This window comes from Dinoponera quadriceps, unplaced genomic scaffold (genome assembly GCF_001313825.1).
Source record: "Dinoponera quadriceps isolate SergipeBrazil2010 unplaced genomic scaffold, ASM131382v1 scaffold397, whole genome shotgun sequence".
Lineage (NCBI taxonomy): Eukaryota > Metazoa > Arthropoda > Insecta > Hymenoptera > Formicidae > Dinoponera > Dinoponera quadriceps.
The window spans coordinates 1,665,738-1,689,785 of record NW_014554705.1 but is presented as its reverse complement, the minus strand read 5'-3'; the positions used below and the strand labels follow the sequence as shown (position 1 = coordinate 1,689,785).

At 42.6% G+C, this 24,048-nt stretch overlaps 1 protein-coding gene across 1 annotated transcript; it reads right to left on the bottom strand.

Moving 5' to 3' along the window:
• Positions 1-18,142: 18,142 nt before the first annotated feature.
• On the bottom strand, positions 18,143-22,066 carry LOC106740906 (histidine-rich glycoprotein-like). The gene is made up of 3 exons (XM_014612369.1): positions 21,997-22,066; positions 20,691-20,948; positions 18,143-18,321 (listed from the first exon to the last, which is right to left on the bottom strand). Exons 1-3 carry the CDS (start codon positions 22,064-22,066, stop codon positions 18,143-18,145), a joined length of 507 nt encoding a protein of 168 aa, XP_014467855.1.
• Between the last annotated feature and the right edge of the window lie 1,982 nt (positions 22,067-24,048).

Sequence of the window (24,048 nt, the reverse complement as noted above, 5' to 3'; positions counted from 1 at the left end):
CGAAAATGGCTCGATAGCTGGTTCGCTTCAAAAGAAGAAGCTTCAAAAAAAGAAAAAGAAAATGTTTTTTTGGCGTGGCATTCATAAACTGCCGGAGAGGTGGGAAAAAATGTATAAATAGCAATGGACATTATTTTGAATAAAATATTTTTTATCATTTTCAAACAACAGACGTGTAATTTTTACAAAAAAATTCCCGTTTCAAACTTTTATACCTGGTATGTGCGATTTCGTGATTCCGTTTACTAAATGATGTATTAATTTTCCTTATGCATGATGTTTGTCGCTCACGAAAAATTTCACGAGAAATATTGTTTTCCGCGAGACAACATCCCAAGAAAATGCTTGAAAATTGAAAAATTTGCGAATGAATGAGTTTTTGCTATTTACAGTATTTTCCGGGTAACTGTCATTAAAATAAAGCAAAATTCTCCGAATTAACGTTAAATTGGAAACTCATGACGTCTGTCACCGAGGGAAATATCGATAGCTAGTGGTAAAAGGTGCGACGAGGCAGCCGATATTTATCGATGGATATTCGATGATAAGCCAATGCGTCGTTAACTCCGCTTATCAAACGCACCGTCGATTGAAGCAGCGTTTAAATCGCGATCGCCATTGACGCGCCTCCTCGACACCCGACACAGTCGTTTTTTATTCTTTATTGAATTTCGTAAAATAAATAGTCAATATACGTATGTAATATTTTCAGTTGTTGTGTTAAATTTACACGAAACATCGGTGAAGTTCTCATTGGCGGTAAAAATGCATACAATTTTTCGAATTTATAACATACAGCTATTGATTTTTCCTTCTTTTAAAGAAGCCGACACATGCGGAGACGACGCTGAAGATTGCCAATAAAAACACGGAGTCGGAAAAACTTGGCCGAAATCCTTGAACCGACGTTCCGAATTTCCAGAAGGTCGCAGGTGTGGAAGTTGCGGATTCAGTGGCAGAAAAATTACGTACACGGCTCTTGCATCAGGCAATAATAAAGGCAAAGCGCACTGATTCGCTGAAGAAAAAAGGAATTTCTCACGGTTTGCGCCGAGTCCGTGGAAAAATATATAGTTTCTCGCAATATTCGCTTGTATACCGCCATTGTGCAAGAAAATGGAGAGAAATACGTTCAAGTTAGCTGTAATAATTACCGAAATTTTAATATTTTAATTATTCATTATCATTGGTATTTTTATGAATCATTCAATGATGAGAATAGAAGGAATAATTTTCTTAACATAAATACATGTATCTTTTTCAAAAGATGATGTTTTAGTTTATATCAAATAAATTTGTATCAAGTAATGTTTATATTCATGATAAACAAATATAGAAATATAGATACATTCTTCGTATACGTTTTCGTTTTATTATTATACAACGTATTTCAGGTTTATCGCGTTTACGTGCACGGCGCTCTTGATGAATTTCAGATGTTTTTTCGATGAAAATGTATGCGTGACACGTTGTACATGCAAATATTACATACAACAGTATCAATATTGTTACGTAAACTCTTTGATCATAGAGCTTTCACTTCTTTGATTATCTATCTCTCTTGAAATATCTCATTTCACCTAGTTATCTTGAATTGTAGATTTCATTTTTCCGCACGAGCCTTTAATTCAATTTATGTAGCTTTAATTGATCCTCGTTCAGGCCACGATTATCCGCTGAATATCGATTCTATCGACGTAGCGCAAGCCCCTTTAGCCCTTGTAATCAATGCGGCTCTATGCTGCATGTCTCGCATCCTCGATGCGCTATTAAGGGCCGATACTATTGGCGTGGTTGGTGTTAACCTAGTTCTACCAGACCATTTTCTTTTTCTGTCTAGGTTGTACGAGGTACTTAATCCAGAAAAGGATAACGATTCTTTAGCTCAGAGTCGGCAAACCCAGACGGTAGTCGTAACCGCGTCTGACAGCGTCTGACAGCGTCTTTGAAGATATAACACGCGGTTAATCTTATCAAGGCATGTTATGTGGAATGCAGCCAATTCACACTTCGTCACTTGTGAAGAAGTTTGGTCACGAAACTTCTTTTTTGTTTTTCCTTCGATGAAAATACCGAGTATATAAATGATGAGTAACAATATAATCGATACAATTGGACATTTTTGGGAGAGTTAATACAGAGATTTATAGATCACTAATTGCATATATATTCCAATAAAATACAATATGTTGATGTTATAGTATCATTTAACACGCTGAATATACTCATACGTTATGATACTGACAAATTAATTAAAGCGTATAATATAACATACTGATTGTATTTAACATTTCCATGTCGAACCGTTCTTATGCGACTTTCAAATCACGCTGTATGTGCCGAAAATAGTACTCGATGTGTGGAGCTTGATGTGTTTTAATTATTTGGTTTATGGTTTTTGTGAATTGGACGGTTATTTATTGTAAAAATTGAATGTTCGAAATATAAAATGCATAATAGAACAAAACGAATAATTTATTTCAAAACTAGAAAATTGAAAAATACTAGATATTGTAAAGTACAACAGAACACTTGAAAAAAAATATAACATATAACACAAATATAACTTTTTTAAATATTGTGCGTTTAATTAAATGGTACGATAATTGAATGGTACGATATATTTTGTTGAAACAATATAAATATAGATACGATTTGTTCGGGCAATCCTCCCAAAATATTGTTGACCATTTTATTTTTTTATTAAAAAATATTGCAAACCGTTTTATTTTAACTTTAGTATTAATATTTATATTCCTAACGTTTTTTAAAACATTTTTCTAACATTCATAACAACGCTGTGTGTATCGAGATCGGCCCACGGCTTTAAAAGCACTCCAAACAAGATAAAAGAATACGAATGATAAGACAAATCATTTTACTGTATCTTTGTCTCTTAATGATAAAATTGTCACTTAGAATTTAACTTATACCGAAAACGGTACACGTGACGTGGAAAGTATTAAAGAATTATATATGCACTGCTTAGCAAATAATTATTTGTACAAAAAATAACAAGTATATTTATCGAAAATTGCACTCATTTATTTGTATCTCATCTCGTTTATTTCATTTTTAGGCTTTCGTTAACTGAATATGTGAGTCAGTATAATAATATTTTTATATTTTGAACATGTACGAAGGATTTATTTCAGGCAGTTTTAAATTTGTATTTTTGGAAAATGGGAATTGTGCTCTGAGAAAGCTGTGTGGAGGGAATCTCTAAAAGTGAAAATTATACATATGTTACAAAGAGATTTCTATAGTTTTACAATATATTTACAATATGTCATTTAAATTTCCTAAAACTATGAATTTTGCACGTTCTTAAAACAAGCACTTTGTACACGATGAGTAATCCTCGATTATGTAATACCGAAATACACCAATATTTTTTTCTGCTCCCTCTGCATTTTTCCAAGTAACATTTCGACAATCATTTTCACACAATATGTAATATGGCATACTGTATATTTTATAGAGGAAATAATATGTGATATCGAGGATGCAATCAAGTTCGAGCAACAACACGTGTTCCTAGATAAGAGATCGGCCTGAGAAAAGGGCAGACGAAAATAGCACGGAAGACTATTTCCCTACGGATCGTGTACCCGGGAGGCATTTGCAGGTGGAAAATTAAATTAAGACGCACGAAGATCCGGTTACTGGAATTCTTTTTCGCTTTTATACCTCTTCCTCACAACCTTTTCTCTCTCTCTCTCTCACACACACTCATCGCGATCTCGCCAGGAAATATCGTTATTTCGCGAAGCGAATCGAGTCAGACCGATGAAAAATACTGCGGTCGGATCGTAAAAAGTACCTACGCACTTGCTTGCAGCTGTGAAACCACGGATATCCTCGAAGGAAATTTACATGAAGTCCTATCCATCGTCGAATGCCCTTCGGCTGACAAGACTCTGTCAGTGATTGATACCTCCGGCGTGTTCCGCGTGGTCAATGTTTTTCCGGATCACGGAGATCGAAAGGGAGGGAGGGGAAAACAGAGTAGGGGGAGAATTTTGTCAAAAAGAGCGTCGAGTGCGAAAATGACAGTCCCTTTACATTGCCCGGCTGTAATTTGTCCGGGCGTGAAAGCGTGCGAGCAACTGAGGATGGTCGAAGGAAAAGCATCGGCGGGAGAAGAGGGGTGCGGCGGGCGGGGGTGGACAATTTGTTGATTATTCCATTAACTGTAGACCCAACGCGGTAACGAAGCAATGGCTCGTACAGCGAGCGTAAATTGGCGACGGTGTGAAACAAGAAGGCGAGTAGCCGATGGAAGCACCGACGTTCGTTGCGTGTATCAAATTCCCGTGTCGTCCTTTGAGCGCGATGGTGGCATCGGAAGTAAAAAGTGGCGGAAACGGGCGTGGTAGGGAGGCAGGCAGGTAGATAGGTAGGTGGATAGGGAGGTGGGTGAATAGGATACGCGCATACCTTGCTTCTTGTTTCCCTCGGCTTTTTCAAACGGCCGCTCTCTTTCCGGTCGCTCTTTTCCCCCCTTTCCCCCCCCCCCTCTTTTTTTATTCCGGATAGTTTGACGACCGCATCGCGCGCTACGGCCTCTCGATCGTTGAAAAACGTAGCGTGTCCCGGATACAGACGCGATATGCCTATGCGATTGTTATTGCGTTCGATAACGCGGAGACCTCTGATGCGCCGGGGTTAAACGCGGGCTCGGCGATATGAAACATTCCGCAGCTGCTCATTTCATTGAAAAGGTTCTCGCGTGCGCGTTACAATTCGCAAAAGCTGCAATTAGGCACATTGAAATTAGGAACTTGCGGTATCATGAATAGGCATCGCCGAGAGGAAGGTGGTGCGGTATCGTTAATTGCCGGCGAGATATGTTCATTCGCCAATTTTCCCGAGATTAAACGAGCTCTCGTATCTAAATTTTTCCCTCCTCTGCTTCGGATTTACATCCGAATGTTAGAGAGACGTCTCGCTTTTTCGGTGCGTCGTTCATTTCTCAACAGCTTGTACGGCGAGAGAACGTGCAAATTAATTAATATGGAAAAATTATTTAATTATAATATGCGATCGATGGTTTTCGAACATTTTAAAGTTTAGCTGACGTGGAATCTGCCTAAAGGATCACATTTTAAGTTCGGCACAGCGAAACAAGCATCGACGAATATAAGTTACCGATAAATAAATTACTAAATTATTATGGTTAACGAGTAAAATGCCGCTTAAAATAAATCGTGTGAATAGCCATTAATAATTTAATAAACTGATTATTCCGGCCCGGATGCAAGAGCAACATTGCAATTTTGCTTTATCAGTCAATCCCCGTGTACAACAGCCGTGTATGTAACCAACCGCGTCGAATTTCTCGAATAACCCGCTAATATCTCAAATAATTCGCGTCGGTCGATACGAATGCGAAAATCAATAATTGCTTTAATTGTAACGGCCAACGGAATGCAACACGCTCCGCGTCGTTGCACTATTCCGGTTGGGGGGGTATTTTCAGCGGGAGACAAGCACTATCAGAATCTAACTCGAACGAATGGATTTGCAAGTTTGAATAGCCCCCGGGACAGTTGAAGGCGCTTTAGGAATTAAAATTCGTCCGAGAAATGCCTTTAAAATTCCAAGTACGTGTTTCCGAAGCTAACCAGATCTCACACTTTGTGTGTGACCCTTTTTGTATTGTTCCAGCAAACTTTGCTCTTACATTACACGTTAGAATATTCCGCGCAAGCTGACCCCGATGCGTTTGCTCGTGCTCGTAATTTTGCTAAGCAAATTTTCCCAATTACGCCGCATAAAAAATCGACGAAGATTAGCTCAGTAATTATAAGACGGATGCTCGTCGTGCAGCTGAATGATTTTCACAACGAAATCGTTCGACATTCAGTCACAATAAATCGATCGCTTGTGTATCCGCAGGAGATTTTAACGCTTTAAACGCGGACGTCAGGAAGATCAGGTAATTGGGATGGCGGCGGCTAACTTTCCGTTCCACTCGAATCAATTCTTCATCATCGTTATGTCCTCTCCTTAGTCCTTCACCCGCCTGGACAGCTCCATGAATCAAATGAGACAAGTAAGAGACAAGGCGAATTTCAGCTACGTTCACGAAGTAAATTCGCGACGGGGACAAATCGAAAAGTCTGGTCTCGCAACGCCACACGAATCTTCGCGCCGGCAAAGAGAGAGGGGGGGGGGGAGGATCGTTACGCTTCGTGACAGTTTTATTCGAGGGACAGAAAGCGATATAAAATTTTAGTGGGATTCATTTCCGACGTTACAGGTATGCGGGAGAAGAGCAAAAAAGGGAAGGAAAAAGGGAAAGCGGAGAACAGCGTCGCGGGGAAAGATATAAAGATCGCACCGGCACGTCTGCAGCATTGAAATTTGCACTCGCCGAAATTATACCGCTCTCAATCTCCAGTTTTCCATCACGTCCGGGGAGATTAGGTAAAGACCTCGTACCTACCCTTTCGGCGGAAACGGATCTATTATCGTCCGCGGAGTCGAGAAAGCGATCAATTTTTCTCGATTCGGCGCGACTGCGGAACTCGTGGAAACTCGTTAATTCTTCGCGCATTCCACTCCGACGTTTCGTTTCCGTCTGGGGCGAGATTCCTCCCGTCGGAATCTCCGTTCCCCACGATCTCCCTCCTCCCTGGCCCTCCTCAACGGCGAGATCTCCGTGAGAAAATGAGCGACGTCCATTCGCGAGAATTGCTCGCCCAAAAACGTCCGGCTCTTCTTCGGCTCGCGAATCGAACGGCGATCGTGGCCTGGCAGTCCTCTCAGACACAGGATATTAAAGGTAGATTAAGATCTACGGTTTGACTTCCGGTTCCGTCGCCGTCCGTCGAATAATCGTTCCTGTCTTACGGCGAGATCTTCTAATACACCCGGAACATTTGCTTCGGGACGGAAGTTGTCACGCCGCAAGATGGATATAATCGTGTTGAAGCGCTCGTGTTCTACTTTGTGAAGCTTATTAACTAGCTGACAGGGTTGCGTTAATATGCGAAGAACGCCTGTTTTATAGCAAGCAGTCGCTATTATTTTTTTTTTCCAACTAGTCCATGAAGTATATTCCTGTTTTCCGCTCGAGCAATTTCATATTTTCGAAATTTTCGATATCTCTCTCTGCCAAATTGAAAAGACGATTTAATTGTAATTTCGCGTAATAAAACCCGATAAGAATGCTCAATTCGGTGTGAGTCGAGGTTTTGCAATAATGCAATTGAAATGTCATCGTTGCAAAACAATAACGAAAAAATCACCGATAAATTTGTTCGCGTAGTTCGCCGAAAATTTCGCTTCTTTAAGCTGCCCGTAATGCTTTAACGTAGGATTATGTCGTAACACTGCGCTCATCGCATGATTTAACTCTAATACAATATTTGCGGTGTCTGTTGGGTTGGAGAAAAGTCTTATCACAAATTACCGATACTTGGAGATCTGGTCGATTTTTGACATGACGCTGTTCTGTGACATATTAAGTTGTATATCGTTGGAAAGGTACGATTTCACAGAACATTTTAAAATAGACTCATCATTGATTGAAACAGATTGATGCATTCAATCAAATTTGAAAATGAGTGAAAATCAAGAACATTTTCGACACATTTTACCTTTTTAATATAAAAAAAGGGAAGAACTCTGTGCAAGCCGAAGAAAAAATTTACCGTGTTTTTGGAGAGGATGTTCTAACCAGACAAACAGCAGCGAATTGATTTTGCGATTTTGAAGTGGAAATTTTAATGTCAAAGATACACATCGTTCTGGCCGGCTTATTGTGGGAAATGTCGATGAAATCTTCCGAAGAATTGAAGAAAGTCGTCATGTGAGCAGCTATGGCATAGCTAAGGAGTTAAACATCGATCATCAAACCGTTTCAGAGTGTTGCCGTAAGGCTGAATAGATAATGAAGCTCGATGTTTGGATGCTGCATAATTCGACGTAAAAGAATTTCATGGAATATTTACGAATATTTACGAATTTCTCCGGAAATAAAACGAAATCGAGCCGCTTCTAAAAAAACTGATAACGGGCGATGAAAAGTAGATAGCATTCGACAATAATATCCGGAAAAGATTGTGGTCGAAACGAGATGAAGCATCACAAAAGATTGCAAAGCCCGGATTGATGCCGAAGAAAATGACGCTGTGTGTCTGATGAGATTGGAAGGGAATCGTTCACTATGAGCTGCTGCCGCCAGGCAAAGCGATCGATTCTGATCTGTACTGTCAATAACTAATGCGATTGAAGCGATCGATTCAGAAAAAACCGGAAATTGATCAACGGAAAGGGCGTTGCCTTCCATGACGATAATGCCAGACCACACGCATCTTTCATGACTTGGCAAAAATTGCGAGAACTTTGCTGGGAAGTTTTGATGCATCCACCGTATAGTCCTGATCTTGCAGACTACCATTTTTCGGTCTTTGCAGAACTCCCTTAATGGAGTAAACTTGACATCAAACGAGGCCTGCGAAAATCACTTGTATCGACTTTTTGTCAAAAAATCTCAGAAGTTCTCACTGATAAAAATAATGGCTCTATCCGAAAAATGGCGAAAGATTGTCGATCAAACGGCACGTGGAAGGCTTATGAACGACTTAAAAAATGTGTTTCAATTATGTTCGAATTCATAAGATTTTTTCCCTAACCCAATATTTTATTATGAGATGAACGGCAACGTCGTTTCTTTTAGTAAATGAGATTTAGTAAATGAGATCCTCGAAATTATTATGCTTCGCTCAAAATCATTCATTATCGCGACCGTTGCAAAATCAAACTTACGCTTCAGTTAATCGTTGCGTCGAGCCCTCTGATCCTATTGATCGTACGGAAGGACACGACAGAAAGTACAAGAGGGCTGTCGTCGAATTTACAGTAAATCGTAATAAAGTACATCGGCGCGACGCGTTCAGTACGCGATAATACTACGAACAAAAGCGACGAACGATAAAATGCAAATTTCGCGAGAGCGCAGAACGCCGGCGTCGCCGGCGAACATAAATAATTTTAATCGCCGTTTTTATACGTCGATGCGTTTTAGCGCGCATTTGGCGTGCGCACGTTTTGCATATAGCCCCAAATTAAATCTCACGGAGTTATAAATATTTTCGACCTTTAATAAGCTCGTGCGATCCGCGAGTTACGCGAATAGTTTCGTTCGACACTTGTCGGGTGTTATTAGCCTGTTATAGCGCAGCTTTTCGCCGAGCAACATTAATAACATAGATCCGTCTTCTTAATTGAATAAATTGAGGAATAATGCAAATAAATGTTCGACATCACACAGAGAAAACAGGCTTTGCTGAAACGGCAAGTTGTTTGTTAATACGGTGACGGCAAAAATGTTTGTTACACGGAAAAAATAATTCCAAATAAATTTTTTTTGCCCTCACTATATTAACATACAATTTGCTATTTTAGCAAAATTCTCTCCATACAGTACGAAACATATGTAATCATATTTCGACCTAATTTCTCCGCCGCATTATTTAATATCGACAAATATTAGATTGTTTGATCGTCTAAATATTGGATTGGAGATTATATTAATTTCTGGCGCTTTAAGCGGTATACGATGTGATTTAAAACGTTTCAGCCACCCTCTCGCGCCGGCCAGTTTACTTTACGAACTTTAATTTAATGTGTACAGTTTTCATTCGTTCCAACAAACATTAAAACACGCCGAAAACTTTTAATTGCTTTCTGAGGAGGGAAAGGTACCGGCCATGCCAGCTGCCAGTAAACATAAGATAAAGTATTCTGTAATTAGGAGTTTTACGAGACTAACAAATCGCAGACGCTTACTGAGCAAAGATAAAGAATGTACAATAGGTTGCTTGATTCCGACTACTTTGCGACGTGATCAACATTTTACTGTGCTTCGATAAAAATGTCCCGCCAGTAAACAATGTAGTATTCTTACGACGATAATCAGGCATTAAATACAAATTTTAAGACGATCAGCGCACGTTAATAACAAGGGAATAATTATGCGCGAAATCGCATACGTATTCTAGTATGTAAAAAAGGAATTTACAGTGTGTGTATTTATTATAATGAGAATGTGACCGGGCAAACCTCTGTTTGAAAATGATTACGTCAAAAACTTCTGAACGAACAGGTAAAAGGACTCTTCCTGTATACGATGTACTATATAGGGGGTCCCAATTATTGACCAACTTTCGTTAAAGAACGACATATTTATTGATGAATACCAGAATATAGGATAGAGCGAATCGGATCAATATAAGTTTTGAGACAGTTGTCGTTAGTCTTTTGTTTCAAATTAATGTAGAGAAAGCGCACAGACGTAACTGACATAGCAAAACAGTTCGTTTGAAGCAAGAAAACGATAACTATCTCAGAGCTTATATCGATCCGATTCTCCCTGTCATCTAATTCGCCCCGTTCTGCCTTGCGGAGAATTTGAATGCCAAGATGTTCAAAATTTACCAGAGAGCATTAATACTATCTGGCGGAAAAAGTAGTTTCAACGTAAAGATCAGGATTACATCCTTTAAGAGTACAGTAACCCAAAATATTGGAGTTGTTTTTGCCTCCTTGAAGGAAAAAAATAACGTCGAAACACCGGGTTTGACTATCAGTCATTAGACGCAAGTCCTATTGAAAATCTGTCTGTGCATTAATGAAGGTAAAGTTGCGTGGAAAAAATGTGTACACGATCAAACAGATTAGTTCAATATGGCGATCTTTATTTCGAGAGTATGTTATAAAATTGGTGGAAAATATATCAAGTAATAATTAACAACAGCGATGATCGGGCAACTTATGAATACAAAAGCGTTGTAGTATTGATTGTGTAGTACATGTGTAACATTTTTAAATTTATTTATAATAAATAATTTAAAAGTTACGTCGGTCGCGCTCTTATTAAACAGGCTGTAAGTCTGCACACAGAAATTTCTGTATCTCGGGTACTCAAATATTTTAACTGCACGTTATATATATTAAATATTTAACTGTGTGAAATATTTGATTTTTCTTTCACCTTTTATTTTGTACATTTGGAGATGCGCAAAAATAAGTTCTATTTCGACACATTCGCCCGGGATGATTTTTTTCTTAAGGACGAGGCATTTCGTTTCCTAAAGCGAATGTCGAGAACTCGATCTCACTTTCTTCTAAATAAAATCCAACATCATATGTATCGGATGTCGTGTCATAGGCGGCATCATCAATCATGACGATCTCGTCATGCGACGACGAATAACTTCGACATATCCGTCTGCAAATTGCCTCGAGGCGGAATTCCTCCTTTGAAATAACAAGTCGGACGGTGGAAGCGGAGAGGTCGAGTTAGAAGAAGTCGGCGAGGACTCTGTCCCTTTTATGGTAGCATTAGAGGAAAAATCAACGGCTATGTTGGCACGCCTGACCTTCTTCACAGCGATTTGTTTCACTTTGCGGGCGGGCTTCCACTCTCGTTCTATTTCCGACTCTCTTTCGGTCTTCGTTTAATCTTCCCGAGCCAAGTTGGATCCCACCATTAGTTCGCGTAGTCCGTGTACTTTTCTTTCGGGTCCGCGTTTCGCCCGCGACTCGATACGTGGGGGAGTTTCGAGGGGCCGGATGGATGACCGGGCGAAGTTTCTTATGAGAGACGACGAAACCATTTTGTGTAACGCCCGAGCCGTATTGTCCCCTTTACCGTGCGCGATGATATCTGCGAACAACTGAGACAAATTGAAAGTGTGCGAGCGAAAACGAGTATGTTTTTCGTGCGTGCGTTGAGAAAAAAGTCTGCCCCACTTTTATTTGCACTTCGCGAGTCGCTTCAAAGAGAAAGAGGGAACTCGACGGGAGGCCTTTTATGGATTAACAAGCTTATAAGTAACCTCGTTACCTCAGTACCTTTTGAGATATCTTCAAGTGGTCGATGGCAATGGGAGGAACATCGTTTGTACTCGTTCGCGTCTTCCCGCTCCTGCCTCGGAGTGCTCGCAGCTACAGCGTTTTCAAAATACGTAATGGAGCGGATGCATCAGGATGGCGCACCATATCGGACGGTTACATGCGAAAATATCACATTTCCCTCCGTGAATTTTGTTTAACGAGCCGAGACGAGAGATATCGCGACTCACGAAGTCGGTAAATCATTGTTTCGTAACCGACGAGTTGCGATTGCGAACGGGACTTTAATGGAAATCAAATCTGCACGGACCGCCAGGACTGGCATTCGCGATCGCTCGGCTGCACCTTGCAGGTATCCCCACGAGTTTCGTGCGATGTTTGCGTGTGTATACCTGCGCGACCCGGCGTGATTGATCGCGAGGAAGAATGTGCGTAAACAATTCGAGTAAACAATCCCCGCGATCTACGAGTAATTTTTCAAAGTGGAATTCCCTCCTTTTTCCTCGGTGTCCTTTGCGTAAACGTCGCCGGTGTGTGGCTACTCGCGACCAACGTTGCGACGCCGGCGACGAGTAAATTCCGTCTTAATGTCGCGAGTCTCGACCCACAATCGATTCGGCCGTAAAACCGAATCGAAACATTTTTTCGAGCGACACGAAGACACGTTATCAACACACGGGACGAATCCCTCGATCACTCGGCAGATGCAAATGACGTTTAATACGCGCCGCTTCCGTGAAAACCGGCGATTTAATTCGGTCGGATCGTTTAATTCATTTATAAACGCATAAGGAGCACGCGGGAAGGGGGGGGGGCGATAAATTCGCGATTTAAAATATCAGATGACAATTCATTATTAATAATTTTATGTAGCGATCGACGAAACGGAGCAACGATTACCGTGTTTTTATTATACCTCCGGCGGAATGTGCGGAAATGTAAAATGATTGGAGTTGCATCAGCGAGTATTGGCTTTCGTTTTGAAACGTGCGTAATTAGTGTTTACAACGCGCAACGCGCAATTACGTGCCGAGGTAACGTTTTCATTTATAAGTTAACTGCGGAATGATGAAGAGCGGGTCCTCGCGGATATTTCCGAGTGTTTGCAACGCGCGCGCGAGTCACATTATTAGCTGTCTAAAGATTTGTCCTCGGCGTTTACGGGGAATTTCGAGCCGCTGTTTTTCGGAGGGGCGTCGTGGGAGCGCGGGAAGAACGCGAGGAAGAGGAAAAGTAAACCGAGACGCCACCCTCTTTTTTCTCCCCCGGCGATGCGAAAGCCGGCTCGGATAACATTTAAAATACCTGTGCAACGCTTTCCCGGAGCCCGGCGCAGACTGAAAACTTTAAACAAAGATTTATCTTCCGCAGCCGGTCGGACTCGGAAGTGAAAAAGGGCTCGAAGGGAACGCAGTCGCGTAGAAGTTGTAGCGCGTTCCCCCGTGCGAGAACTTACCGTCCGGGAATTTTGTTTACTAACGTAATTTGCGGTTACCGGCGAAGAAACCCGCGACCCTTCCTCGTCCGCGCTTACGTAGTGCGATCACGATCGGCAGGGACGTTCGAAAAAGGAGGAGAGCACGTTGATACATACCTGGAACGCATCTCAGCGCGACCGGCTACTTTCGCGCGGCGGATCCGCAGAAGCCGCTCACGGCGCTTTGCGTAAGCCGGTGCGTGCAGGAGGCGGCGTTCATTTCCTCGAGAAAATGCCCGAGCCACTGAGGAGAGTGTTTTGTCGGACAACGTTTACCTCGACTATGGTCTAGCGCTTTCAGCGCTCCCGCGAGGCACTTATTATCGTGAGAGACAATTAAGCTGGGGCGCGTGATCGATTTTACCTGTGCCGCTCGGCCCGCTCATTGTCTCACCGTTTGCCCAACGTCTCGCGTCACGCGCGAAGGAAAAGAGACAACCCGTCGAATGCGCGTCGCAATTAGAGCAGTGCGAGACGAGCGAGAAATTCCCTCGCTTCAACATGAAAGCAAATTCCATTAATTTGATTAATTTTATTAATATTATTTTTACCGACTCCACCGGCGTATCGCACCGTGCGACGTTTAATCGGCAACTGCCGCTCGATATACATTTATTTAACGACTCACGCAATTTATTGACTCGCAGAGTATAACTTGGTTAAATTTTAAAATTGACGAGCCTATTGATTCGCAAAATATTATTCTACTAAATTTTGAAATTTACAACTTTCCTCTCCAAATTTGTGCTCGCACGTATGACAAATGAAAACTTGTATGTTCGATGATTCTATTTAGATTCTGTTAAAGGACATAATTAATGGATAATATTAATCGATGATTCTATTTAGATTCTATTAATGAAGTATGTTTACTACCGACGACTCGTCTGAAAATAATCGAAGCCCTACGTTGTAATCCTACTCGCGCGTATAAGTCGTAAATGAAGACGTCTCGTGTATTTTACGTATCTTCTTCGAGCTTGAATATTTCATCCTGTGCCGAAAGCCGGCGGGCTTCGAGTTCCTTCGAGAAAAAATGCCCCCTTCATCGTCTCCCTTTCGCCCCCTCTTTACAACACGCGGCAACATCGAGAGTTTTTACGATCCCCGGATCCTGTAACCTTGCTGTAACTCAACTCCGGAAACATCATAAAGCGGGCGAAAGTTGCTCCGTAACCCGTGGCGACGCTCCTCGCGCTGAAGAGCGCCATTTAACTTTCGCGATTCAGTAATCGGACACAGAGTCGCATTTATGAATATAAATCGGCGCGCGTGTATCTCCGTCCGCAGGATGGGAAATTATACGGCTTTACCGCGGACGAGCGGATCTGCGGATTTAAATACCCATCACGAAAGAATTTACTTACCCGCTCAGTATTGAACGGGCTATTTTTACCGGTACCATCGTCGGTGATTGTTTAACAATTCATATTTGTGGACACATTTTGGAAAGGATCTGCATGTTGAAACAACCGTATCGAACACGGAGGTATTGGTATGATATTGATATATCGGTATAATACTGGCTTTAGTTTCACTGCTATCAACTAGTCTGAGTTTCGAACTGTTTCACAGCGTCGCCGATTTCTCCATGGGTCCGTGCAATTCCCGGGGAAGAGACGATAATGAGGGACGATGCACTCCGTGCGTACCGCGCGAGAAATTAGTTTCTCCGGTCTTCATTTTAATAGCTTATAAGAGAGCTGAGCTTCCCATCTCGGCTTTTCTCTTATTTCTCGACCCGTCCACCTTCTCCTCTCTTTCCTTTCTGTCCCATTGCCTTTCTACCTTGCTCCAGAAAACGCTACCGAAGATTCTTTGATAACTTGGTCCTCCCTCTCGGAGCGGACTTTATAAAGGAAATCGTATCGACGACCGGTCGATAAAGTAAACGTTGCGCGGACTGCGCCGACTGATTTCAATGTTCCATAAGATATCTGATATCGAGCACGATTATTTATCGCCTGTTTTCCGACCAAGGTTGACCCGGAAGCATCTGTCGCGGACGAGTTACGAAACGCTTAATCAAAGCGCCTTTGTCTCGCGATTTTCAAACTCCACGACTATGTAGCCGAGATTGCGTCCATGTTTGGCGATCAGAAATCTATTTCCCGAGCGCATAGAAAAAGAGTCGTCAGGTGCAGCTCTTCGGCGGGAAAATACAGGTGACGAGCCGCAAGATTTGGAACTTTTAGATTTATCAAGTGAGGTGAAAATGATCGAGGAATAACGTAGCGAATGAAATAAGGCAGAATGCGGAGTTGTAGGAACACTGTTCGATTGATGTTCGATAAGTAACAAGTTTCCCACCCGCTTGTGTATGGCGCAATAACGTCTAAATAAAGCCGAGAGTGAAAATTACGAGTCGTAAGTTTCCGGGTAATGAAACGACCGTTGACAACAATAACGTGCGTGCACGGCCGGCGGGCTATTGTATCGGAACGCAATTTCGTCGGTCTCATTCACCAGCCCAGAGATCGATTTATGACGCTTAACACGGTATCTCTCGGCAATTAACGAAAATATACACACGAGCTTGGGCAAGTTTACTATTTTCCGCGATATTGCGCGTTACGGAATACGTGTTATCAGGTGTTTACCGCGCTGTTCTTCCCGGTCCTCCGGCCGGTGATTTATCGTTCGGCCGTGCGTCGAATGTAAATTACACGTGGACACACGCGGAATAGAATATCGACACGCTCACGGACCTTTATTATATTTTGGGAAGAAGTGTCTCGTAATCCTCACGCTCTGCACGCGAGGAGGGGAATTATGCGAAATACCGAGTGCGCATGTATGAACGATGTATTTCCGCGAGCAGTGTGCGCGCTCAGCCGGACGTTACATCGTACTGTTGCGTGTACGAGATATTTTTTATGTCGTCGACATAAATATTCAAAGATATGGAGATACATGGCTCGGTACCTTATACGAGCGATGATTGTTGTTGCATCGAATTGCTCCCATCGGTCGTTTCGCTTTTGACACCGGGCTATCACGCGAACGTGTCGCAACGAAAACGCGCCTGGTGAGCGATCGACTCGCTGAACAAAGCGCATTGATTAGCGCATTGATTAGTTGACAATTCGACGTGTCTTTCTCGGACGGCCGCGCAAATTTCACCGTCGCGAGATTTTCAAGCAGCGACGCTTTAAGCAGATTGTCCATCGGTGAGGGCTCTACGTCCGCTGCAAAAAAAATCCTGTGTCCCCTAGAATTTCATCGGCATTCGGCTGCTTCCGTATATCGGCTTTCGATTGCAGTTGCGAATTTCTGCGATTCCGGGCTCTCTCTCTTCGCGGGAGAGAACGGGAAGTAATTTGGAGCAGACAATATCCGACGTGCATAGGCCATGTAACAAATTGAATTTCGAGTATTGCGCCTATTTGCCGAATGCCTATCGCGATATGCTTTCACTGCGTGGCAATCATTTACGAGTGCCGTTCGAGTTGCACGAGGGTAGACAAGTGAGCAGCGAGTGGATGCACCTCGAAGTCCCTTTCCGCTCCGTGAGGTGTGCAGCGCGATTCAATTTTCGACGCGACTTTGGGGAGATGCGTATCTGTTGACTCCCGCGAAAAAGATGTGCTTGTTCCATTTGTTTAAGCGCAACTTGCTTAAGTATAAAACTGCGCCGAGAGATGAGCGTACGTTAGCCTCATTAGTAAATTTCCGGTGAATTAAGGCTGTTACTATGGTCTGTTTAACCCGTAAGTATGTGTGTGCGCGTGTGCGCGTAAAAGGGGTCTCCTACCTGAGCCATGAACAAACGAATGTTTCTCCACTTCGTTTGTCTATAACACACTGAGGAAAAGAAATTGAAATTTTGCGAAGTAAATATTTCTCGTGATGTTTTCTTCGATATTTATTGATTGAGAAAAATTAGACTGTGACGACGGAACGTATATTTTTGCGAAATATATCTAAGTTTTCTCATTAATTGTTTCATTTGCTAGGAATACAATTTTATCTCGCCGTATTTAAATAAGCCTTCATTTCTGTAAAATAAACCTTGTATTTTACAATTAAATTTTTAAGTCATTTTTCTCATTGGCGTTTTCAGAAACTTGCCTTCGCTTACACGTATGTTTATAAGTGAAATTTAATTATAATAAAATATTTATGTCATATAAATAGATTTATGTTCAAATAAGCGAAGTAGCGTCAATAACACTCGAGAATCTCATCTTTATAAATAGCAATTATTTTACTTTCCTCGAAAAGCTATGCGCCCATTTACGGATTGATCGAAGGACCTACTTGTGATCTAAAGTGAACTAAAAAAAAAATTAATCCTGAATATATTGCTTAATTAAATGTCTTCTAATGATACCGCAGCCTCAACGAGGCGGTCTAATATTCGAGACTAAAAGTGGAGGGAACAAATTGCAGGACAGTTCGCTTTACGGTGCATTGTCGCAAGATCGTTTCTCGGGCAACCTCAAACGATTCCGCCCGGAAATTGGACTAATAACAATCCAATATTGCCGATTATTTCTTTCATAGAAATTTAGTCCGATAATTGCGCGATTGGCCAACTTATTTCGCTCTCGCAACGATTCTAAAAGCCGCTTCGCGATTTATTGAAAGACCTTCGTGAAAACGGCTTTGTTGCGAAACTAGACGTAAATCTGGACGAGTGTCTTCTTGTTAGGGAAAGAGAAACGACAACGTTATTTAAGTGATCTTTTAATGACCGCAATATAAATGAGACGTCAACGCTTGCTGAAGAAAGATAACAACGGGTTACACCCTCCGTATTCGCCTTCGCAGGAAGGTGACATTCAATTGTGCGCGCTAACGATATTCGTGGGGCTGATGATGATGATGATGATGTTGAGGGGCATTGTGGTGATGATCACTTTCGTGGCTGTTGTGCACCTGAGCGTGAAATCCGTCTTTACCCGCGCGATACTTCACCGTTCTGATGTTGCCATCTGGTTCCTTCACAGTATATTCGCCGAACACTTCCGTACCTGCAAAATGTCGACGTAGGAGTTATTTGTCTTGCGCTGCCCCACGCAAAGCCGGCATATTTGGGACGCGCGTTATCGTTCTTTTTTATGAAGACGAATTGAGATTTACACGAGTGCGAGACGGAATACAAAACGCTCCCGCTCTTTTCAGAAATCCATAACAGCTCGTATTGTGATATTTCTGATACTGTCACATGATTTTTCTGTAGGTTGAACTCGAATACGACGGCTAATGGCTGTAATTTCTTCAATAATTGCAAAATAGCGCGTTTTTGTACTCATTCTCAAAGATAATCGATATTTAAAGTAGTTTATGAGCGTACGTTATTCGAAATAACGACATTGTGAATATTATATCATGTTTTTTACTTTCGACTACTTCCAAAATTTCTCATATGTCCCTGAAAAGCTTCTATAACGTCGAATAAATTACATTTAAGCTGTCGTAACCAACGTTAGACACATAACAAAAATATGTAAATTGTAATATACCTATAATTTTATTTTCGTTTTCACTATTTTTTTATAAATGTTATGACTGTCTTTCCTCTACAGTTAAGAGAGTCCACTTTTTTCAAAGTAAAATGGCCAACGCAATCGATGTATAAGAATAATAAAAATAAAAACACGTATTTTGTATTAAAAAAAATTATGGCCGTCTTATGCGCGTTTACTATATGAAAAACTTAAAAGTCACTTAAGAATTGATATGATTATTTAATTTGTGTTCTTAAAAAGTGCAAAGGCTATTTGAGATATTTTTGGAATATTTCATGAAATATTTTATTTTACGTTTCATTAAAAAGGTTGAATAAGGATATTGTATTTATCCACACGGTATATACATTTTGCTCGTACACGTTTTTCGTTTGTTAAAAAATTCGTTTAAATCCAGGAAATTTTGAAATCGACAAATGTAGAAGGTAACTGTTGTATAAATAATTTTGCTTGAAGTAGCGGATAATCAACAAGGTTTTCATTAAATCTGGATTTTTATCTTGCTTTACGCTTCGAAATTAAAGCAATTGATATTTTTATTGCGCGATAGTGGAAAACGTAGTATTCTCATCAAACGTTAAATAACGATTGAACGAGATGCATTCATCAATGGTAATAAGGGGTAATTCCCGATTTAATCTGATTAGTGTCCGTTTATCCTCCATTAAATTGTGGATGTCTTTGTACATGCCATGTCAAAAAATATATATATATATATTTTGTACATATGATCGTAGCGTATCTTATTTGCAGCGTCGCTTTAAAATTACAATAACCGTAGTAAAGAGATTGAATTAACCACAGTAATCGGTCATAATTATTCAAATTGAAATGAAATGGCAATAGTGTGCTCGCAATTGCTCAAAAAGGGGGGAGAGAGAAAGAGAGAGAGGGAGAGAGAGAGAGAGATAGAAGTTCTTCTATCAATGGCCGTTATCTAAGCGTTATATGATTATAAACTTTTCAGCCGGTGCACGTCTGCCTTTGAGGGCGGGAATGCCGAAGCGCGGTTTTTTTAGCAGCACTTTTATCGTTCCTAACTTTTCTCTCGGCGCGTTGCTACGAAATCTCTCTCGCTCCGGTTAAAACTTGACGACGCTCGATGACTTCGTTTTATATAGAAAAAAAGTCGCGCTTTGTGGAAATACCATTAGGAAATTACGAAAAACTGGGCCGTCGGAAACGATATTTGCCTCGGCATTGTGAGAAATTTCGTTTCATCCTGGACAGAAGTTACTTTCGAAATGACGCGTTACAATTATCCCGTATGCGAGATGAACTGAGCATAAGGTTGAGAATAGTATTCATCAACGAGTGAGTTTCGAGTGAATGAAAAAGTTATGAAGCAGCTGCATTTGTTATTTTGAGCATGTTTTCGTGAAGAAGGGGATGTTCTTCCTCTTCAACATTTAAATTGTTGCGAGAAATGCGGATGGCGTACGAGCTGTCCTTTCTCTAATACTGTTTTCAGTAGAACAAAACCAAAAGCGTCTTGAATAAAATATTCCTAACGTCATCGACCGTTCGTTCACGAAGAAGAGAAAGAGAGAAAGAGAGAGAGAGAGATAGAGAGCTGTATGTGAGTCAAGTCAAAGGAATTACCGTGTCGCAGCATTTCATTGGGTATTCCAAGAGCAACATTATAAAATTGCTCAAGCAAAGGTCACGTTGCCACTTTTATTCGCGCAATCAGTCTATTCTACGTTCGTCCCGCTACATTTGTCAGCTTTTTCTCTCCTGGAGTTCCCGGGGCATCGCGATTCCGCGTACGTAAGTAGGTTATTCTTATTCTCCTCGTTCGCGGTACGTACGAGAAGACAAGAAGGATCCTTCGGAGGAGATTAATCTCCATTCAAACTACGCGAGCTTACCGTCCCCGTGTTCCTTTTGACCGTGATAATCGCCCGTATGGCGGTCCTCGACCCCGTACGAGAAGGCGTAGTGCGGATGGCCGACGTAGTCTTCGTGATGTCCGTGGCCGTCCCTCCAGGTAACGCCGTGTTCGTCGCCCATCACCGGTCCGTGGAAATGCTGGAAAGAGTGCGCGTGTCCGTCCGGTTTCGCATTAACCAGTAGTAAGGCCGGAAGCACCAGCACGGAGAGGAGGAGCTGACGAGAAGCATCTTGATCTCGTTAATCGAGTTCTCGCGAGTTGAACGCTGATCGTGAGATACTGAGTACGATTTGGTTGGTACAGAGGCGGGAGTAGCTGAGTAGCTAAGCAAACGGAAGAAGAAGCACCTCGGACGGGGCTTCTCGAAGAAAGAACCGTAAGAACTGCAGCGGGCGCGCCTCAGTCCGCGTGACGCGTATTAGCTGACGGAAAAAAACGGGAAGCGCGCGGGTTATGTTGGAAGATAGGCGAAACAGGGTGGCGGATTCACGGCGGGTCTGACGACGCGAGGGAGGCAAGAAAAGGGTGAATTGCTAAGGAACAAAGGGAAAGGATCAGCCTAGATAAAGAAGATAATAAAAGTAAGGAGATTCAAGGATGCGTTTTCCCTTTGTCGGGAGAATTCCGCCGAAAACAAAAGGGGAAGTATTATTAGACACGTCTCCTTTCCGATATTCAAAGCGTCTCTCGCAAATGAAGCGTAAGATAAACTTTAATTAAAACACGCCCTTCGCGTTGACGATGAGCGGGCCGTCGGAACGCTTGTTTGACACTGCTCTCTTTTCGCAAAACGAAGCGAATTTCGTCGAAATTACAACAATAACCTTTACACGCATCACGGTATTCTCCTGTCGCGCGACGCGTACGAAAACAATTCTCCCGGATATTTCTCTTCTCTTTTCCTTCGCGTAATTGTTGACTCTACCTTGTCGAATGAATCTTTGATCGGGACGTCCGTAAAACTTTTGCTCGGGAAACATCAACTCTCGCGGTGTACAGCTCGGGAAGTTTCTCAGCCGAGAGGGATCTCTCGCGGTTTCTCACGGTGCCTGTCGAATAACCCACGTGGTGAAAATGGAAAAGAAGGACAGGTTTCGCGAAGAGAAGCGACGAAATCCCGGGCACGTCCGATGTCGCCGCGAGGATTGCGACGCGCCCGGCTCTTCGCACCGCGCTGCCGAGATGACGTCGCAAAGCGATCGGGACAGATCGGGAGGACAAGTGGGATAATCATGGGATGCACTCACTTCGGCGGCCATGATGCCAATCAATCGTCGCGGCACGCGTGCCTTTTTGGATCAGTCCGCGTGAGCCGCGATCGCCCGAAAAACTGCGCGACTCGCCCTGCGCCATTGTTCCTTTTATAGGTCCGCTTTTCGAGTTTCCCTCTGCTTGATCCTCCTTTGGATCCACGCCCGGGAGTCCGGCTAAGCGCTCCCGCGGACGTTGCAAAACACAATTATTCAAGCGGCCCGGCCGACGGCAAAAAGCGCCGCGGTGCTCGCTCAAGCGCGTATCGGCCAATCCCGGCACTAATGGTGCCCGTTCGTTGCGGAAGGGGAGCGAAAAAATAGATCGTCGGACTCGTCCGTTTCTTTCGGGCCGCGACACGCGCATATCGATCAGGAGGCCGCGCGATCGATACCGCATCGAACTCCCCGCCGCCGGCCGTCACGCACGGCGACGCTCTCGCCTCACGACGCCGGCTTTTCTTCCGGCGCGTCGAAAAACTAGCTACTCCCATGGTCCATTTCGCCTAATGCGAATTCTCCTCCGTCCGATGTGCCGGGGAGTCGGGTCGAAAACCGACGGAAACGGTTCATCCCGCAACTGTAACGGTGAGAACTATTTACTTCGGCGATCACGAAGATAAATCAAAGCGAAATGAGTTTATGTATCAGTTGTTCGATAGACGGATAGGTCAGTTCTTCTTCATCCGTCGCGTCTCGGCCACTCGCACGAATTCCGAGGTTCCAATTCAGCCCTTCTCCAACTTTCCGCTAATTTGCAAAGTTTTCACTGAAAAAATGTCGAAAGGAAATTCCGAAAAAATGTCCACCGGCGAAGGTGTCGAGCTCTCATTCAGTTTCAGTCGCGATTAATCCTCTCGCTTCCACGCGACGGCGAGTGAATTGTACAATTTCAACGATCGTCGTTGACGCAGGTAGATGAAAGCGAAATGAATTTATGTATCAATCGTTCCGTAGACGGATAAGATAAAATATACAAATGCGTGTCTAACTGTGGATATTCTTGTTATTTCAGTCTTTAAATAGGAATTTTCAAACATAAAATGGTTTATATACTCAATATGAAAATTTGTGAATATTCATACTTACGTATAATATTCATATTCGTATTAAAAGTCAAAATAACGCAAAAATGTTCCGAGTAAGATGCGTGTCCAGGCGTTGATATTTTTACGATTACTTCATCGTTGACGTAAATAAAGGGAACAAAATGAGTTTATGTATTAATTGTTCCGCAGGTAAACAAGATAAAAAGTACCAATGTCTGAACACGCGCCTAAATGTGGACCCTCCTGTTATTTTAGTTTCGAACACAAACGTTTGATCTTTAAACACGAAATATTGTATATATTCAATATACGCGTGTATATTTTACGTTGAAAATTTGAATATTCGTGTTTAAAAACTAAAATAACAAAAACGGAGTCCGGAGTCAGATGTATGCCGAAGCATCGGCACTTTTACCTTATGTCAGTTCTTCTTTATCCGCTTTGGTCATTCGCGCGCTCTCCACGTTTCAACCGAGTTCCTTCTTCGACTTTCCATTAATTTCAGTCTACGAAGGCATCGTGCTTTTATCCGATTTCATCCGTGATTAATCTCCCCGCTTTCGCGCGATATCGAGTGAGTCGTACAATTTTAACGATCCCTCGCGATTTCCGCGACGTCGGAAGAAGTTCCCGCTGTCCGGCGCGATGAAGCGGCGATACGCCGAAAAATTCGCCCGCTCGACACCGCTGAGTGGTCCTCGCGCGTATTAACAAAAAGCGGGAGGCTCCATTCGCCCTCTCACTTTATAGCGGAACAAAACGGAACGGATTGTAGCCGGAACGGAACGGTGGGTAGAATGAGAGAGGGGGATGGGAGGTGGAACGGAACGGTGGGACGACGAGAGGACGGATTCTGGCACACGATGTGCTGGAGCGGCGGAAGTGCTCGAAGAGGCGCTCAGGTTTTGAGTTATGACACTTTTTGAGTCGAGAAGTCGCATTGTGAATGGCGCATCCGGGTCCGGCGTAATATCCTACCTCGATCTCAGAGGCTGGGTGGCGATAAATCTGCCTTAAATAAGATTTGCCGGCGACA